Source organism: Marmota marmota, unplaced genomic scaffold, assembly GCF_001458135.2.
Source record: "Marmota marmota marmota unplaced genomic scaffold, marMar, whole genome shotgun sequence".
Taxonomy (NCBI): Eukaryota; Metazoa; Chordata; class Mammalia; order Rodentia; family Sciuridae; genus Marmota; species Marmota marmota.
This window is the reverse complement of record NW_026000242.1, coordinates 22,487,584-22,509,380: the sequence shown is the minus strand read 5'-3', so window position 1 is coordinate 22,509,380 and position 21,797 is coordinate 22,487,584. Positions and strand designations below refer to the sequence as shown.

The window sequence follows — 21,797 nt, the reverse complement described above, 5'->3', positions numbered from 1 at the left end:
ATAATCCTCATATACACAAGTGTTTTAGTACCTGTCATAGTCCCAGATTAATCAAAATGGATGAGCACAGTTAATTTGTAGAATTCATTTTAGGCTAGAACATTTCATGTCCTCGTTATATTTTAATAGAGCCTACAAGTCTCTAATTTGGCAAGTCCATGCTTGGTTTCACACACCATCCTTAGCATCACATATGATGAGGCCACAGATTGGAGAGCAGATGCTATAACCACCTCATGTTTATCTTCTCACTTTGAATGAAGGGTTTTTACCAGTAGAAAGATCAATATGCAAAAAAGATTAGTAAGAAATAAAATAACTATTTGATATGATTAAAATGTTGTATTATCTAGATTCTACACTGGCAACTTGTATGTATGGTAAGGATAAAGAATGTGAGGGGTTTTTGATATATAGAATTTAAACTGTGGTATTCAGAATTGGATGATATAGATTCATTAACAAGACTGTCGCTGCAAAACAAAATATCTTGTCAAGATGATGATAGAAAAATAAATGTAAATTATAATAGTAGTGATTTTTTTTAAAATTTATGTTTGCCTTGCATCTGAATGCTGTGTTATGTTGACAGATCTGGGAAATTTTAGTGGCCGGACAAGAAGTGCAGTCTCTGTGAGGGAAGGCCAGGGGGTTGTTCTGATGTGCTCTCCTCCGCCTCATTCACCAGGTACAGTAGGATCCCATTCTATATTGATGCTGCTCTGTTTTTGTTTGTTCATTCTTTTAGACAGTGTATTGACAGGGGAACATTCCAGGTGAAATGTGCATGGTTTTCTTGATATATATCACAGTACCAGATGATTAATTAAAGAACCTATACTCTACATACCATTGGTTATGAGTCTAAGCTCCTTATGATAAACTTGTTTTATTGCCATTCTAACTGTTGACTGTCACAGTGCTGCTTCTGCCTGCCATCAATGAGGAATATATTGCCTAGAGCACCAGGCAAGCGATAAAATGAGAGAATGAAAACTTTCCAAAATCATTTGAAGTGCAAGTTGAGCTAACTGAATGCCAATGTGCATCTTGTTTCAGAAGATAAGCTGGATACTTTGTTGTTTATGATATTCTTTGCCATAATGGAACAAAAACTACTAAGTATTTTTTGAGTTTCAAACAAAACTAGGTTTTTTTCCCCCTTTTATGCTTGAGGTCTTATAAAATCAGGGAAATAGGTAAGTACTTCCCAAGGCTTATGGAAAAAGAGTGCTAACCTGTACTCTGATTATTTATCAACTCACAGCTAATCATATTCATCTGTTGAAATCCTATAATTTGAGATCAGTACCTCTTCATACCTCAATATGGTTTTCCCATAGCACAACTTCAGAGTGGCCAACATCAATTAACTAGAAAGAAACATAAATAACAAAACCCCAATCAACCACTGGAAAAAGAATCCAGGGTCCTGATATATCAGCAAGTTGGGTTTTTTGTTTGTTTGTTTGTTTTGTTTTTTAGTGTGACAAACATTTTGTAGGTTATATTGTCCATTTAGTAAAGGAGTTCATTTAGAATTTTAGCATAGATAATTCTTAACAAAAATAACAAAAGAACCTACATTTATTTTCTTAAGGGTTCTCACCCTTTAGCTGACCCTCTTTCTAATGTTCTATGTTGTTGTTAAGTGAAAGTAAAGTATACCACATTTCAATAAGAAAAAAAAAATGTTTGAAAACATTTTGCTTTGATACTCAAGATCACAATTGGGAGTAATTTCTTAGTTGTACCTACCCAAATCCTATGTGTCAATTTAGTTATTCCAATTTTTTTGTGAGCAATTTGTGAGTTTACAATAAACACATACTCTCACTTGCACCTAAATCCACATTTACTTTCTATGAAAGCGACATTATGTTTTAGCTTTTTAACTCATAAGACTGTAGTTTAGGAAAATAATCTAGATGATTTCTCATGTTCATTATTAGATTTGATTTGGAGAATATTATTAGAAGGATAATTGTTAGAGATTACAAAAAGGAGGAGGAGGAGAACACAGTGGGCTCTACAAAGAATGAATGAATTCATCAACAGACTGACAGGAGTTAACAACATGGAATGACCCCTGTGGGAACAAGCAAGATCATCTGAGATAAAATCTACATTGCAATACTCTTTGAACTTGTCTTTAAACAAAAAGTAAAATGGGAGAGAATGATGTAGAAAGCAAAATTGTAAGATTACACATAGATAAAATATCCAATTGACAGGAAAAAAACTATATAGAGATTTCTGGTAGGAAAATAATATAATTATTACATATGTGATAAAATAAATATGAGCTAAGAATACACGTTAAAATTTTGAGATAATGATATGATTTCTCATTGAGATAAATATATGTAAGGCAAGATAACTGGTGATCTTAACAACCTTAGATATTCACTTTGTTATTACCAGTAGCTGTAATAACTGCAGTACTCACAAACATCCTTTTTATCAGACCGGTGCCTACTATATTTTGCTCACTCCTTGCAGTACCCTGATTCCAGGGGACCTTTAATTTCATTAGAATGAACAATTTATGAATACTGTCCTCTTTCATTATACTTTTTCCTCCTCTGATTCTCATTCTCTTTCAATTTTTATCATTTTCTTACATTCAACCTCAATTGTTTCTATTCTTTCTTTGTTTCATCACATTGACTTGATAGTTGGCAAAACCCTAATTGTATGTATATCCAACTCTTATTCTATTGCATGCCTGAACCTATTCAGTTTAATAACTGTTAAAAATATTAAAACACAACAACAAAATACTTGCAATACAGACTAATCTCAATTTAAAAGCCAAATTGTAAACTACAAGCATTCCTAATGCAGACAAGAAATTTCAAAAACATCTATTCCTTTTACTATACTTTTGTTAAATGTAAAATTTTCTTCAATGTGTCTTATGCCTCCTTATTTTCAGCAGATAATTCTGCATCCTATTTTACTTTGGAAAAGAATCAGAAGATCCTTCTACAACACCCATTCACCGAGGCAAATGCCCAATAATATTAACAGCCATATTCTCTTCCCTTTTTTTCAGTATACTATGTATTGACACTTTTAAAGCTAATTCCTCAACTTTTGTATGGTAGCTCATCTTCCTTTTTCCTACTTACAGAAATCACTTTAACAGGTCTCCCTTCCTTCTTTTGCATTTTTACCAGAGATTTTTTTTTCTTTTTTGTATTATCCCCATCACCATGAAATATGCTGTGTTTTCCTTCATCTACAAACAAAATGAAGCAAAACTCTCTGGATCCATGTTCTCTTTTAGCCCTTACCTCAATTTTCTGCTCTACTTTACAGTGAAGCTCCTGAAAACGTTTGCCAGTACAAACTCTATCCAATTCCCCATTCTCCTAATCCCATTCATATTCATAATCCCATTCATATTCATTCTCATTCTCTCTCTCTCTCTCTCTCTCTCTCTCTCTCTCTGTGTGTGTGTGTGTGTGTTAGTGTATTTTTTTCTGAGATTCATCCCTCATGGCATTTATTGATATTTTTACTTTATATTGCTGATTAGTATTTCATTGTATGGACATGTGACATTCTGTATCCAAACCCCAAAGGATGAATATTTGGATTTTTTTCTAATTCTCAAGTTGGTAATTTATTTCTCTATAAAATGTCTTCATTCAGCTTAGAGTACCCCAGTCTTGGTTTCTCTCCTATCTTCTTCATTTCCTTTGCTAATTTTGTCTTCCTTTTTTTTTCAATTGTTTAATATTGTAGCCCCCCAAGCGTCAGTCGTTTCATTTGTTTCCTTAATAAACCTTCATTCACTTAGTTCTTGTCAGATAATAAGGCTTGATATCCTCCAAAGATAGGTCTGCAACTGGGGCTCTGGCTTGTCTAGCACTGTACACTCAATATTTTTAGCTTGATAGCTAACATGTACCTTAAGCTTAACTACATTTAAAACTAAACTCCTGGTTATATCTCCTCACAAACCTCCATTCTTATAGTTTTTTTTCACATATATGAATATAAATATGAATTCTTATTTGTCTAATTTATCTTCCAGGGCCTGATTACTAGTTCATTGACAATATCTTTTTACCCTGTCCTTGCATGGTAGAAGAGAACATGGGCTTCTTCTGTGAGAGCATTAATCTCATTCATGAAGACTGCTTTCATAATTTATCATAATCTAAAGGAGATTTTCTCCTCATATTCTCTAATTTGGGGAATTTGGATTTCAACAGAAGGAATGAGGAGGTACACAAACATTCAAACATAGCAGGTGGCTTTTGGATCTGGGACTTACAGGAGGTAGTTCATTTTAAATGAGAGTGTGGCCTGCCTCCAAGGCCTTTGAAGTTGCTATTTCTTATGCCTGGATCCCCCTCTTCAAGGTATCTGAATGGCTTACTCTCTCACATCAGGTCTTTCTTCAAATCTAAAACCTTTCCTGACCTTTCTTTTGAGATTCGCACTATTTTCCTCTATTTTTTCCCACATACTATTTAAAATTACTTATTTAATTGTTCATTTTTATAACTTTTAGTTAGAATGTAATCCCATTAGGATGGAAATGTTGTACCCAGTGCCTAAGACAGTACCTTGCATAGTGCAGGAACTAAACAAATATTTATTGAGTGAATCTAATGCATAATATTCATGAAATAAATGGAATGAGTCAAAGTTTAAACCAATAAATATAAGAAACTTTGAAAGACCAATAATAAAAACAGGGAAAAATTTGTCAGGTTTGTAGTAGAAACCTTTCTTATTGTTTTACCTTTATCCTATAATTATTTTGTGAAGAAACTTATCTATGGAACAGAAAAATGAAATATGGTTCTTATCATTGACTTTGAAGAATAAAATGTGACATTTTTTATTTTCCCTAACCAACTACCAAAAACTGAAGGATCAGAATTTATTATTTGAGATCACAATAATATTGAGAAATGTGATTTGATTCTCATGCTTTACTTACTCAATTAAAAAGAACTCTAAAAATATCTAGGAACTGTCAGGTCTAAAAGCTTGTTGAAGGGGAAGGGGAAGTAAGTAGGAACCAGCCAGGGTTGATTCCCTGATTGGTATTTGTGACCTAAGAAGTCAACGACTATGATGAAGTCAATAACTGCCTTTTTTGTTTGTTTTTGGTGGGTGAAATTAAATATTGCTATAGTCATAAATAACATAATTCATAAAAGAAATCTCAGATTAAAATTTCTATTTCAGTCCAAAGAGTCATATAAATTATGATAGTGCACTTGTTTAACTGATTTTTAATTACATTTTGTTTTCTACTCCTGTTTTACTTTCTTCTTTCAAATTCAAGTTAGTTTATTATTTTACCTATAGAAATTTTATTACGTGAAGTAAGGCCTTACAAGTAAAAATTTACTAATCCTTTTACCTATCATAGTATATTATCTGTTCTTTCACAATATGAAACTTGCCATGTTCCAATTTATATTTCCAATATTTATCTCAGTACCCAACATTTAATGAATACCTATCTTAGTAGGTATTCATTAAATGCATAGAAAATCAGTGACTGAGCATAATGATTCTAATAGTTGAGTTTATAGGGTTTTAGACACTTGATGTCTACCTTCTGATAAAGTTTATTCTAACTCATATTCATGACAAATATTTGGATCATTTAATATCACACATTCAGTTATTATTATTTCAAAATACATTATTATATTTTTGATTACTATGATTCAGTGAAAGCTATATGAAATGATACAGCAGATTATACATCAGAGATTAAATAATATTCTCTAAGATCTATTTCCTTATAGCTCTAATGGATCTAGAATGCATATTTCTTTTGAATAAAATCAAAAGCTAGGATTAACTTATTCACTAACTTTCTCTTTTTGCCTCTAAGGATTTCAATATTAATCCCTCTTAGCAACACAAATGAATGAAAACATTTTGATTGGATTCTGAGGTGGTTACTCATCTACAAGGAAGTAAATACATTTTTTGTGATTGTTAAACACATCTGTTCAAAATGATACTTTACTGCCAAAATAATACCTCTGTCAGTTTAATAATTATGAAATTCAGTGTTTAATTGTATATAATGAAAAGCTCTGTAAAAAGAAGTGTAGAAATAAACTTCATAAAAATCTATAACCATAAATAAAATTACTTTATGGTTTAGAGGCTATAACCATAGTACATTTTAAATCAAGAAGTCAGTACTTTATGTTTCAGTTAAAAAATATTATTTATTTATTTATTTATTTATTTTGGTACTGGGAATTAAACTCAGGGATGCTGAACTACTGAGCCACATCCCAGTCATTTTTATTCTTTGAGATAGAGTCTTGCTAATTTACCTCTGACCTCGCTAAGTAGCTGATGCTGGCTTTGAATTTGTAGTCCTCCTGCCTCAGCCTCCCAAGCTTCTGGGATTACAGATGTATGTCACCACACCCAGTTTATATTTTGATTTCATTATATATATACACATTTAAATCTTATACTGACATGGGACTTAAAATTCTTGAACAAAATATGAGGCTATAGGAAAAATAAAAAGAAATACAACATCTTACCATGTAATCACACAATCTTTACAAAATATTTTAGAAATTATTTTTATCCTCATTGTGCCAATAAAAAAATCTAATTTTCACAAAATTAAAAATTTTAAGCTGTAATTCCTAGTAAATGATAGAATCAGAATGTCAGTCTTTGATAAAGCTAGTATTCTATTGGCATTGTGTTTGAAGATATAGTAAAACATTTATAGCATGAATACAAATCAATACTTTTAATGGGACTATCAACACCTCAAAAATTTTGTGTATCTAATTCTATTAAATACTTATCTTTTTATTCAACAATTATTTTCTGTGTCAACATTTAATAGGTTCAGACTATTTATGCTTATTTCTGCCATCTTATTTTTCATTATTAGTCAGCTTTTTGTTGTTGTTGTAACAAAACATCCAAGAAAAAATAACTGAGAGGAGGAAAGATTTGTTTTGGCTCATGATTTCAGAGGTTCTAGCCCATGATTTACTGGCTCCATTGTTGTGGGGCCTCAGGTGAGGCAGAACATCATAATTTAAAGATATAGCAGAATAAAAGAGCTCACCTCATGGCAACCGGGAAGCAGAGAGAGAGAGAGAGAAAGAAAGAGAGAGAGAACGAACCAGTGGCTATGGATAAAATATATCCTTCAAAGACACACCTCAATGACTTTCATACTTCTGACTCGTCCTTACCTCCTAGGTTTCTACCCACCACCCAATATGCAGCTTCAATATATGAGATTATGGGGAACATTCCAGATTTAAACTATAACATGTTAATTATCCTATTTTTTTTAATTCATTTGTCCTCTTCGCTTTTATTCTTATATTTTGTGGTTGTTGTTGCTGCTTAATAGAAGGTTTTAAACTACATTTTTTCGCATTTCATTTCCAATTTAATATTTTTCATTATTTTGGAAATTATACATAAAACTCAATAAACCTATATGATTTTTCTTTATTCATTATTCGAATGTGATTTAAAGAAGAAAGAGAACTCAAGTTTCTGGCTCTATGACTGTTCTCTATTAACTAAGAAATGAAGAAGTTGGTTTGGGAAGATTGGTTAAGTTTTGGATACATTATGTCTTATGCACCTGTAGTTACCACAGAAAACTGGATACATGGAGGCAAGAGAAGAAAATTTTAAGCATAATTACCATAGAAGACTGATATGTAATTATAAGATTGATTAAGATCTCTTAAGAAGAATGTTTATAGTGTGATCACAGGAAATAAGCCAAATATATTTTTCTTTCTATAGTAAACACTGGGGGGAAAAAAGAAAATTGTTTTGTTTCTAAGATACCAACCAGTTTGAATAGCTTCCATTTACTGACAATTTGTGCATTTATGTGATGTAGTTTAAGCAGGTTTCTAACAATATGTAATCTTTCATTTTTCACCTCTAAATGATGGCAAAACTTAAGTTAACTGTTTAGATGCAAAAGATTTATTGATTCTTCACAGACCTTATTGTATTTATCAAACATCAAAAGTTAATGCACCTTCTGGCTGCCCAGAACACAAGAGCTCTAAGGTTATGAAAAGAAAAGAGCTTATATCATCAAGAAAAAGTGGGCAGAAAAAAAATACTTAGCATATATATTGTTCACAAAGAACATTACTAAGTCCTGAGACAAGGAATAAAAAGAACACAGAGGATGCAAAGATGGACCCCAAAAGCTGAACATTCCGTAGGCAAAATATCAGAATATATAAAGCTTTTTGTAGCCAGAGAGAAAGAATAAAAGACTTAGGCTGATGAACTTTACCATTTTCTTTATTTTAGTGCCTAAATCCCTAATTTATTCTCAATCTGACTAGTCTAGTATGATTTTGTATTCATGATCCTGTGACACTATTTGGAATTGAGTTCCAGGCAAACTAAGTCCCCAGTCATGGGTATATCGGCCTCCCCACAAATTTGAAACCATAGACTTGGTTCCAGTTCTCTCATTCTCTTTCTCTCAGTTCAGCTGGCTACCATCTTGCCTTCAGTCACAGGCAGAACTGTGGTGGCACCAGTGTCCTGCATAAAGAATACCAGAGGGTCTCAGAGTGAAGGAAGATAAAATCATGGTAACTGGTTAAATAAGAAACAACAAGGAAACGGGATTAGAGCATTTTGTAAAGATTTACAAAGTAAACTTATTTTATTTCTGCATGTATGTTTTGAGCCATTATAAAATATAGCTGTATTCAGAAAGTAATGAGCTATAGCAAACTATGTCTGAGCATATAGTGAATGAAGTAGCATAATACATTTGGTTGCACCTTTAACAACTCTTTGTTGCAAAATAATATAATTTCTTCAGTTCAGGAAAATAATCAAACAGCAATAGACACTGAATGTCTAAATGCCTTGATTTTTTTCCTAGATGCTAAGTCTAAACAATCCCTCATTCCCTATGACCTTGAAACTTCTTTTCTATGAAGTATTAGAGTGCAGTTTGCGTCTGAACTATAATGTTTTAGTTGAACATTCCTGTCAAAGGGGGACAAAAGATATTTTTTTTTCTTTAAATTAAAAATATTTTTTACCTTGACCTAATTTAAAACAGGTACACAGGTTCATCAGTCACAAATCCATTGCAGAGCCAGATTGTGTATAATAAGTAAACAAATCCAGATAATACAAGCAATGGCTCTATAGACATTATGATGAAGGAAAGCAAGACATTTTTTTTTTAAGATGGACACAATACCTTTAATTATTTCATTTTATTTTAATGTGGTACTGAGGATTGAACCCAGTGCCTCACATGTTTGAGGCAGGTGCTCTACTGCTGTGCTAGAATCCCCGGATAGTTTGCTTTTGTGTCATAATTTTACCATGATAGTTCACCTGGCATTTGGACTCAGACAGCCAGGGGTTCTCATCTTGGACTTGACACTTAATATTGGCTTTGTTTTTCAAAACTTTTCTTACCTGTAAAGGGAATAATGAAAGCTAACAGCACAGGATAGTTGTGAAAATTAAGAGGCAGTTCATGTAGGGCAATTAGCCCAATGCTTGAAGGAAAGTTAGCATTAGATTCAATTTTATCTTGAAGATCTGTCTTCCAGAATCCTCTTTAAAATGCAAATGCTTTAAAGAAAGGTGATACTTTAAATCATTGTCTGCTAACACTAATTACTAGTTGGCAGTTATGAATTGACATCAAGTTGACAATAAGGCAACTGGAAGTTGAATGAAACTTGAAAATGTGAATCTGAACATTTGAGAAGAGATAAAGATTAAGTAAAGGGCAAAGAGCCCTGACAGTAAGGACACCAGGTATCATTGTGATCTTTAGAGAACCTCTTTATACTAGGATAATTAGTGTCCAAAAATCTTCCCTCAAAGCCAACATATATAAGATAAAAATAAACAAAATCACAGATGTGAAAATATTTTGGTTGATACTTTTAATTTTAAAAATGAAATTTTATTTTCAAAAAATCTATCTCATAATTTAAAATGATATAATAACTATAATAATAAAAAAGGAAATATTTTTTTGCATCCTTCATTCCATAAAGTAGTAAGATAGGATTGACACTTCATGCTTCATATTTAGCTTTTGTACCAAGGTACGAAAGGTAATTTTCCCAAAAGTATTTGAGGAGTTCACCAATTTCCTCAAGGGCTCTCTTAATTATTTATTCCAAATTACTATATGTTGAATGACATAAGGTCTTCTTTCCTGTAGAGTTTCTTGTCACTTATCAGATTTCTTAGTAACTTTGCTCTGATGATTGAAGCTATTTTCTAAAAGTAGTTTATTAACTTCTTGAAATCCACAACTTTTGCAAGATTTGCAGTTTCACTTTGCAATATACTAGTGCAATATTCTCTTGTATGTTATAAATAACTGAATGACCCAAAAGAAACTGGTTAAATGGAAAAAGAGATTCGGTGAAGCGTATTTGTAAAGTGACCAATTCATTTGTCATTATGTGATTATTATTTTTTCTTCTTTAAAACAAATTTTAATTGGGGACTTGATTTATATTGGACACAATGAACTCTATTTTTTAAGTTCATCCTAAAGTAGGCCATTTCAGGATAAAGAGAATGAAAAGAAATTAATAGTTTTTATTTTTCACATGTATCTTATTTTTATTTATTAAGCTTTTTAAATTTTTTTTACAAGGACACAATACCTTTATTTTTTTTTACAAGGACACAATATCTTTATTTATTTTATTTTTATGTGGTTGAGAGTTCAACCCAGTGCCTCACATGTTCAAGACAAGGGCTCTGCCACTGAGCCACAACTCCAGTCCCTTAGTTTTAATTTTATCTTTGCTTTATGAATTTAATATCATTGCCTCCATATTATAAATGGGGATAGTCATGCTGAGAGCAACTTACCGAAGTCTGCCTAATAAATAAAAAGATTCAGTCCTGTGTGATTCGAAGTCTTATGTCCTTTCTGATTATATAATATGGTTTTCCTACATATCATATTATAATTTTACTGAAAATCCTGTTTTGTGTACATACAAGCTACCTGTCAACATGTTTGTTGTAACCATTCAAATGAATAAGGAATTTCATCATTTGTTTTGACTGACTTGACCAAATTGTTAACAAAACATTTAACACTGCTAAATCAAGGATATAACAGTATGTAAAGGTAAATAAATAGATATAAATTTTAATATTTTTACCAGTTAAAATAATACAGTGCACAAGTGTCACTTTTAGCAATTATTCAGAAGCTAGACAGGATAGCTAAGGAAAACAAGAATACTGAATGAAACAATAGAGAAATACAGGGATAATTTAGTTTTCTTATACATGTTTTCCTATGTGGATACAAAATAATACGAGTCTTATACCCTCAATTTAACCAGAAAGACTACTTCAACCCAAATTGTACTGTCCATTGATGCTTTTATAACAAGCGTTCTAATTAGTTGTTTGCCTAGACTTAGTAGTTATCAAACAATATGTTTTTACATTATTTAAAAATCTTTACAGGTCAGTTTTAAAATACATCTTCTTTTCCTCTTGTGCTCTATTTTGTTATAATACATTCTTTAGCTGTCACTTCAAAGGAAAACGCAATGTGTTTTGGACTCTGGTGTTTTTACTAGCTAACAAAATTTGTACATGGAAAACTAAATATTACAAAGCAAACCTTTCAACCTGGAATTTGTTTTAGAATATTTAGACACAGCAGAAGGGAAAGGATTGAGAACATTGCAATAGCCCTTTTTTTCACGTCTTAGTTTGATGTGGGATTTTACCATAGAGTGAATCAGATTTATTCAATTATTTTTAGTGCTGGATTTGACCATATTCCTAACTCCTTAATATAGCCTATTTTTTCCTCTTATGAAGTACCCTACAAGAAGATAGTAGATGATAATGGGCTAGGGGAGCAATCCACTCACTCCTTTCATTTTTGGCTCACATACTTGGAATAGCTAGTATTTTTCTGTTGCATTGTTGTGGAACTCCACTTGCATTTGACATGGCCATGGTGGCCAAACATTCAGTCAATTAGTGTGGTGGAGTGCCACCAAGCTGACTTGAAACAATGAGTTTTTACTCCAGAAAGCCTCATATTTTCTAAAAACTGTAACACTTCTCTGTTCTGTGGTAGGAGGTACCAAAGAAATTATTTTCTCATCAACTGGGATCCAGTAAGGGAAGATACTAAAAAACAAACAAAAAACCCGCACATAATTAGTTAACTAGTTAAATGTGAATTCTGACCAATATTTGCTAGAATGTTGTTTACAAGGAAACTGTGAAAAGTTAGCAAGAGTTTCTACCCTTGAAGATTAGAAACCTGGCTTATATAATACTTTAAAATAGGATATTGGTACTATTTTTCTCAAATTTCTTAGGTAGATAGTACAATAGACTTTTGACAGAAACAGAGCAGCCACATTGATTCAGAAAAAGAAAAGCAAGTAAACAGCAGCAGGTCCTGGCTTTAAATGAAGTTTGATTAACACTGGAAATAATAGAATCGACAATGCTACAGACCAGTTCTTTTCTTTCTTCTTTAACACATTGTACTATTCTATTTCCCCATTTTACTTAGCTCACTGGACTAAGAATAATCCCTTCAAAGTTAAATTCCTCTCAATAAGGGGTTCGTAATTTTTTTTCTGAAAATGTGTTGATAATAAATATGTTTGGCTTTGTGAATCACAGTGTCTGTCACAGCTTCTCAACTCTACCATTGTAGTAGGAAACAACCCAAACAACATGTGAATGAAAAAATGCCTCTGTTAAAGAAAAGCTTTATTTATACCTAGCAGTATTTGAATTTCATATACTTTTCACCCTTTAAATGTTTTTTTTTTTTTTTTTAAAAAAAACTATTTAGAAAGTTAAAATCCATTCCTAACTCTGAAGCCATAAAAAGGTAGGGAGAAAACAAGATTTGGCCTATTGCTATGATATGCTCACCCCGGTCTTAATCCTAGAGTCTCCTCCTGGAGCTGTGTTGTTAAGAGGCTTTCTTTTTTTTTTTTTTATTTTAGATTCATTTTTATCTCTTAAATATTAAAAATTGTCAATCCATATTCAAAGCTTTGTGTACTAGATAGCAAAAATTTATATCAGTATGCTTTTCTTGATTTTTCATACTTGGTTTGTTGCTGTCTCATAATATTACTTAGTGAAATGGCTACTAAAAACACTATACAACCAAGCATATTGGTTCAAACTAATTTAGTTTGAAACCAAGTGGGTTCAAAAACATTAGAAGATAACAGTTTATACAAAGTCACAAATAAGATTAAAATGTAAACATCTCTTCTACTTTCTTTTTTGAAGCAAAAGAATTGTTTTTATTGTCACCATGTAATATGATTTTGGAAATAGTCACAAACACATAAATATTGATTACATTCCACAAATAATCTCAAATTTATAAGCTAATAGTCCACATAGAAAATAATTTCTGTAGTATGAAGAGTAAAAAAAAGTTAACTGTAGCTTTTGCATGAAGTATTCCTTTATTCTCCAAATGACAAGCATCTAAGATCTTACAAAATTGTTTTCCTCTAAGAAAACAAATTTTATTTTATTTTTTAATATTTTTCTTTAATTTTTATTGTTGGTTGTTCAAAATATTACATAGTTCTTGACAAATCACATTTCACACTTTGATTCAAGTGGGTTATGAACTCCCATTTTTACCCCGATTTCAGCATCACATCGGTTACACATCCACTGTTTTACATATTGCTATACTAGTGTCTGTTGTATTCTGCTGCCTTTCCTATCCTCTACTATCTCCCATCCCCTCCCCTCCCATCTTCTCTCTCTACCCCATCTACTGTAAGAGGCTTTCTTAATAAGGCCAGGTATTTTTTCCTAATTCATCATAACCCTTCCCTCTCTTTGTAATACTTTTGTGTGATACAAGCAGGGAATAAGCATACATTATTTATCACCTTTTGGTTGTACATGACCAATACCCAGCTCAAAATCACTTAATCTTATTCTAAACAGGCTCTAAATTGATATCAGACCTGGGAAGTTCCAGGAATTAAACAGATAGAAGGAGAAAACTCTATCTTTCTGAGTCTGCTGTCACTACATGTTGGTTATGTTTATCTCATTACAAATATACTTTTTTTCTTTTTCTTTTTTCTTTTCCTTTCTTCTTTTTTTTTTTTTTTGGGCGGGGGAGGCTGCCTGAGTTTGGGGAAAAGGAATGTGTGGAGAGGAAAGGAGGTAGTTACCATTCCACCTGAATACCCTAGAAGAAAGATAGAACTTATCTCTTAAGAAATCTATTATAAAAATTTTCGGCAAATGCTATTAATTTTGGTATGTTAATTATCACATTATATTTTTCTCATTTTTATCAAAAGAGGGAAAATGATTATACACTGTGGAGTGGGATAGCTGGGTCAAATGGTGTTTCCATCCCCGGTTTTCCACAGATTCTCCATACTGCTTTCCAGATTGGCTGCACCGATACCAACAATGTGTGAATGTGCCTTTCCCCCCACATCCTCCCCAGTACTTATGGTTGTTTGTATTCTTGAGAGTTGCCATTCTGACTAGAGTGAGATGAAATATTAGAGTAGTTTTGATTTGCATTTCTCTAATTGCTAGAGATGTTGAACATTTTTTCATGTATTTGTTGATTGATTGTATATCTTCTAAGAAGTGTCCAGTTTCTTGGCCCATTTATTGATTGGGTTATTTGTTTTTTAAGTGTTTAAGATTTTGGAGTTCTTTATATATTTTAGAGATTAGTGCTCTATCTGATATGGATGTGGTAAAATTTGTTCCCATATTGTAGGCTCTCTGTTCACCACACTGATTGTTTCTTTTGCTAAGGATTAGAGCAAACATTTGGCATTTGGTTTTGGGGGATTGGCTAACTTCACTTAGCATTATATTCTCCAACTCCATCCATTTACCTGCAAATGCCATGATTTTATTCTCTTTTAATGCTGAATAATATTCCATTGTGTATATATACCAGGTTTTCTTTATCCATTCATCTACTGAAGGGCATTCCTGTATTGTAAGAATTAATATCAAGAATCAATGAATGGGATAGATTCAAAGGGGATAAGGGAAGGTAAACAACGGCCAAGAGTTACATTTAAAGGTCAAACTGAATAGGACAGCCCAGCAAAAAGAAAGAAACCATTGATAGTAGCATCACACTCCATGTGCAGTCTTACATATATCTAGGGTAATGATGTCCATCTCATTCCATCATTTTTCCTGCCCCCATACACATTCCCCAGCCTCCCTCCCCTTTGCCCAATCAAAGTTCCTCCATTTTTCCCATGCCGCCCCCCCCCCCTGCATTATAGATCAGCATCCACTTATCAGATAGAACACTCAGCCTTTGGATTTGGGGCATTGGCTTACTTTGCATGATATTCTCCAACTCCATCCATTTACCTGCAAATGCCATAATTGTATTCTTTTTCAATGCTATATAATATTTTATTGTGTATATATGCCACAGTTTCTTTATCCATTCATCTATTGAAGGACATCTAGCTTGCTTCCACAGTTTAGCTATTGTGAATTGTACTGCTATGAACATTGATATGGCTGTGTTACTATACTATGCTGATTTTAAGTCCTTTGGGTATAGACCAAATGATTGGGATAGCTTGGTCAAATGGTGGTTCCATTCCTAGTTTTCTAAGAAATTCCATACTGCTTTCCAGATTGGTTGCACCTATTTACATTCTCACCAGCAATCTATGAGTGTGCCTTTTCCCTCACATCCTCACCAACACTTATTGTTGTTTGTATTCTTGATAACTGCCAATTTGACTGGAGTGAGATGAAATCTTTGTGTACTTTTGATTTGCATTTCTCTAATTTCTAGTGATGACGAACATTTTTTTTCATATATTCGTTGACTAAAGGTATATCTTCTGAGAAGTATCTGTTCAGATCCCTAGTCCATTTATTAATTGAGTTGTTTGGTTTTGGGGGTTTAAGTATTTTGAGTTCTTTATATATCCTGGAGATTAGTGCTCTGTTTAACATGTGTATGGCAAAAATTTGCTCCCAAAATGTAGGCTTTCTCTTCACTTCATTGAATGTTACTTTTGCTAAGAAGAAGCTTTTTAGTTTGAAACCATCAACTTATTAATTCTTGATTTTATTTCTTGTGCTTTAGGAGTCTTATTAAGGAAATCAGGGCCTAATTCGACATGATGAAGATTTGGGCCTACTTTGTCTTCTATTAGGTGCAGGGTCTTTGGACTAACTCCTAGGTTCTTGATCCACTTTGAGTTGATTTTGTGCATATTGAGAGATAGGGATTTAGTTTCATTTTGCTGTACATGGATTTCCAGTTCTTACAACACCATTTGTTAAAGAGGCTACCTTTTCTCCAATGTATGTTTTTGGCTCCTTTGTCTAGTATTAGATAACTGTATTTATGTGGGTTTGTCTTTGTGTCTTCTATTCTGTACTATTAGTCTACATGTCTATTTTGGTGTCAATACCATGCTGTTTTGTTATTATAGCTTTGTAGTATAGTTTAAAGTCTGGTATTGTGATGCTTCCTGCTTCACTCTTCTTGCTAAGGATTGCTTTGGCTATTCTATGTCTCCTATTTTTCCAAACGAATTTCATGATTGCTTTTTCTATTTCTATAATGAATGACATTGGAATTTTAATCTGAATTGTATTGAATCATATAGCACTTTGGGTAGTATGGTCATTTTGACAATATTAATTTTGCCTAACCAAGATCATAGGAGATCTTTCCATCTTCTAAGGTCTTCTTCAATTTCTTTCTTTAGTGTCCTGTAGTTTTCATTGTAGAGGTCTTTTATCATTTTTGTTAAGTTGATTTACAAGTTTTTTGTTTGTTTGTTTGTTTGTTTTTAAGGCTATTGTGAATGGAGGTAATTTTTCTAATTTCTCTTTCAAAAATTCATCACTGATGTAGAGAAGTGCATTTGATTTATGGGTATTGATTTTATATCCTGCTACTTTGCTAAATTCATTAATTAATTCTAGAAATTTTCTGGTGGAGTTTTTTGGGTCTTCTAAGTATAGAATCTTGTTGTCAGCAAATAATGATAGTTTGATTTCTTTTCCTATCTGATCCCTTTAATTTCTTTTGTGTTTCTAATTGCTGTGGCTAGAGTTTCAAGGACAATGTTGAATACTTTGAATCCATACACTTATTAATTCTTGATTTTATTTCTTGTGCTTTAGGAGGACATCCCTGTCTAGTTCCAGTATTTAGAGGAAATGCTTCCAATTATTTCGCCATTTAGAATGATGTTGGCCTTGAATTTAGCATAGATAGCTTTTACAATGTTGAGGAATGTTCCTACTATTTCACATTTTTCTAGTGTTTTGAACATTAAAGGGTGCTGTAGTTTGTTAAAAGCTTTCTCTGCATCAATTGACATAATTATATGATTCTTTAAGTCTATTGTTGTGATGAATTATGTTTATTGATTTCCATATGCTGAACAAATCTTGTATACTTGGAATGAACCCTGCTTGATCATGGTACACTATTTTTTAAATATGTTTTTGTATGTGAATTGCCAGAATTTAATTGAGAATTTTTGCATCAATGTTCATCAGGGATATTGGTCTGAAATTTTCTTTCCTTGATGTGTCTCTGCTTGGTTTTGGTATTAGGATGATACTACCTTCGTAGAATGAGTTTGGAAAGGTTTCTTTCTTTTCTATTTCATAGAATAAATTGAGGAGTATTGGTATTAATTCTTCCTTGTAGGTTTTGTAGAACTCAACTGTGGATCTATCTGGTCTCAGGCTTTTCTTGGTTGGTATGCATTTGATGGTGTCTTCTATTTCCTTATTTAAAATTGATCTGTTTAAATTGTGTATGTTTCTTGACTCAGTTTGGGTTGATCACATGTCTCTAGAAATTTGTCAGTTTCTAATTTTCAAAATAGTTTCTGATTGTCTTCTGTATTTCAATAGTGTCTGATATGATATTTCCTTCTTCATTGCAAATTGTAGTAATTTGAGTTTTCTTCCTCCTCCTTTCTATTGGAGTCGCTAAGAGTTTGTCAATTTTATTTACTTTTTCAAAGAAACATCTTTTTGAATTGTTTCTTTAGTTTCAGTTTCATTGATTTCCACCCTGATTTTAATTATTTCCTTTCTTCTGCTTTTGGCATTGGTTTGTTCTTTTTTTCTAGGACTTTAAGCTATAATGTCAGGTCTTTTATTTGTTGGCTTTTTCTTCTTTTAATGATTGAACTCCATTCAATGAACTTTCCTCTTATCACTGCTTTCATAGTGTCCCAGAGATTTTGATAAGTTGTATCACAGTTCTCATTTACCTCTAAGAATTTTTATCTCCTCCCTAATGTCTCCTGTTATCCATGCATCATTCAATAGCACATTGTTTAGTCTCCAGGTGTTGGTGTAACTTCTCTTTTTATCTTTGATATCTAATTTCATTCCCTTCTGGTCAAATAGAATGCAGGGTAGAATCTCCATTTTTTTTTTTTTTTGTATTTACTGAGACTTGCTTTATGACATAACATAAGGAGAAGGATCCATGTGCTGCTGAGAAGAAATTGTATTCAATCAATTATGGATGCAATATTCTATATATGTCAGTTAAGTTCAAATTATTGATTGTATTATTGAGTTATGCAGTTTCTTTGTTTAGTTTTATGCTGGAAGATCTATTGAGTGGTGAGAGAAGTATATTAAAGTCATCCAGAATTATTGTGTTGTGGTCTATTTGGTTCTTGTATTTGAGAAGGGTTTCCTTGATATACATAGATGCCCCATTGTTTGGGACATAGATATTTATGATTGATATGTCTTGTTAATGTATAGATCCCTTAAGCAGTATGAAATGTTCTTTATTCCTTTTCACTAGCTTTGGTTTGAAGTCCACTTTATCTGATATGAGGATGGAAACCCCTGCTTGTTTACCAGGTCCATGTGAGTGGTACATTTTTTTCCCACCCTTTCACCTTCATTCTGTGGATGTCTTTTCCTGTGATATGAGTCTCTTGAAGGCAACATATTGTTGGGTCTCTTTGTTTTAATCCAATCTATAAGTCTTTGTTTTTTAATTGAAGAGTTTAGGCTATCGACATTCAGAGTTATTCTTGAAATATGATTTGTATTTCTGGATATTTTGGTTTATTTTTTGTTTGCTTGTTTTTAACTTAACTTGGTCTCTCCTTTGATTAGCCTTTCCTTTAATATAGTTCCTCCCTTTGCTTATTTTCATTGTTGTTTTTTATTCCCTCCTACTGGAATATTTTGCTGAGAATGCTTTGTAATGGGGGCTTTCTCACTAAATTTTTTTAACTTTTGTTTATTATGAAAGATTTTCATTTCATCTTCAAATCTGAAGCTTAATTTTGCTGGATATAAGATTCTTGTTTGGTATCCATTTTCTTTCAGGGCTTGGTTTATGTTGTTTCAGGATCACCTGGCTTTGAAGGTCTGGGTTGAAAAATCTGCTGAGATACAAATTGGTCTTCCCCTATATGTGATCTGATTCCTCTCTCTTGTGGCCTTTAAGATTCTATCCTTATTCTGTATGCTAGTGCCTTGGCGTAGATCTGTTGTAATTTTGTATATTTGGTGTCCTGTAAGCCTCTTGTATTTGATTTTCCAATTCATTATTCATGTTTGGGAAACTTTCTGATATTATCTCATTAAAGAGATTGTCTGTTCCTTTGGTTTGAAACTATTCCTCTATCCCAATAAGTCTTAGATTTGGTCTTTTGATGCTATCCCATAATTCTTGGATAGTCTGCTCATGGTTTCTTACAATTTTCACTGTGTGGTCAACTTTATTTTCCAGATTGTATACTTTGTATTCATTATCTGATATTCTGTATTTCAAGTGATCTAGTCTGTTGGTGATTCTTTTTACTGAGTTTTTTATTTAGTTTATTGTTTCCTTCATTTCAAGGATTCCTGATTTTTTTTTCTTCAGAATTTCTATCTCTCTGGAAGTAATATTTTGCTACCTGTATTTTCTCCCTTATCTCTTTGTTGGAGTGATCAATTTATGCCTGTATTTGCTTATTTAGGTAATTCTTTAATTCATAGATCATTTTAATTATGAACATTCTGAACTCCTTCTCTGATAGTTCATCACCTGTGCTGTCCATGGGTTGTTATTTGTAGTATCCTGGTTCATTTGGGGCACTTTTCCCCCTTGTTTTTTCATGTTGTCTATGTGTGTTCCTTTCTTACAATGTTGATCTGAGATGTTACAGTTTCTACTTTATAATCTTGTAGGATCTGTGCAGATTATCTAAACCTCACCTTGGGATTGCGCTTCCAGACCCTATCAGTGTCCAGTGATGGATGCTAATGCAAGGTGGTGATGGCATTGGTGGAGGTAACTGGAGATATTAGTGAAAGTGGATACAACCTCTTTCAGAGATGGGGCTAAAACGGTGGGCTATACACTGGCTTTGTTATGCCTGTTCTGAGATACAGCTGATTCTAAGCCCTGTCCATTGTCCCAAGGTGGAGACTGCTGTGTGGGGAGGACTACAGCAATGACTGCAGTATCCCAAGACTGAAGTGGGTTAGGAGTGAGATGGTGGGGTAGAGTGGGCCTACCCTGGGCCTGGGCTCCCATGCAGATCAGCAAGGTGGTCCTGGGTCGGGGCTTGAGCTCTGGTATGGGTATCTTAATCTTTTTTTGAATGAAGTTTGTAAATATTCCGTTAAAGATTTTTGCATATGTTCATAAATGATATTAGTGGGGAGTTAATGTCTTTTTTTAAATTTTTTATTAGTTGTTCAAAACATTACAAAGCTCTTGACATATCATATTTCATACATTTGATTCAAGTGGGTTATGAACTCCCATTTTTACCCCATATACAGATTGCAGAATCACATCGGTTACACATCCACATTTTTACATACTAGTGTCTGTTATATTATGCTGTCTTTCCTATCCTCTACTATCCCCCTCCCCTTCCCTCCCATCTTCTCTCTCTACCTCATCTGCTATACTTCATTTCTCTCCCTTGATTTTTACCCTCTTTCCTTTCAGTTCCTCTTATATGTAACTTTGTATAACCATGAGGGTCTCCTTCCATTTCCATGCAATTTCCCTTCTCTCTCCCTTTCCCTCCCACCTATCATCCCTATTTTATGTTAATCTTCTTCTAATGTTCTTCTTCCCTGCTCTGTTCTTAGTTGCTCTCCTTATATCAAAGATGACATTTGGCATTTGTTTTTTAGGGATTGGCTAGCTTCACTTAGCATAATCTGCTCTAATGCCATCCATTTCCCTGCAAATTCCATGATTTTGTCATTTTTTAGTGCTGAGTAGTACTCCGTTGTGTATAAATGCCACATTTTTTATCCATTCATCTATTGAAGGGCATCTAGGTTGGTTCCAGAGTCTAGCTATTGTGAATTGTGCTGCTATGAACATTGATGTAGCAGTATCCCTATAGTATGCTCTTTTAAGGTCTTTAGGGAATAGTCCAAGAAGGGGAATAGCTGGGTCAAATGGTGGTTCCATTCCAAGCTTTCCAAGGGATCTCCATGCTGCTTTCCAAATTGGCCGCACCAATTTGCAGTCCCACCAGCAATGTACAACTGTACACTTTTCCCCACATCCTCACCAGCACTTGTTGTTGTTTGACTTCATAATGGCTGCCAATCTTACTGGAGTGAGGTGGTATCTTAGGGTGGTTTTGATTTGCATTTCTCTGACTGCTAGAGATGGTGAGCATTTTTTCATGTACTTGTTGATTGATTGTATGTCCTCCTCTGAGAAGTGTCTGTTCAGGTCCTTGGCCCATTTGTTGATTGGG

General features: G+C 33.1%; 1 protein-coding gene across 1 annotated transcript in view; it reads left to right on the top strand.

Moving 5' to 3' along the window:
• The window catches only part of Cntn5 (contactin 5), a 1,225,793-nt gene that overhangs the window by 804,900 nt on the left and 399,096 nt on the right, over nucleotides 1-21,797 (top strand). The window contains exon 7 of the mRNA XM_015489961.2: nucleotides 593-688. Within this exon, the coding sequence (XP_015345447.2) occupies nucleotides 593-688 (96 nt within the window). The remainder of the gene's footprint in view (nucleotides 1-592; nucleotides 689-21,797) is intronic.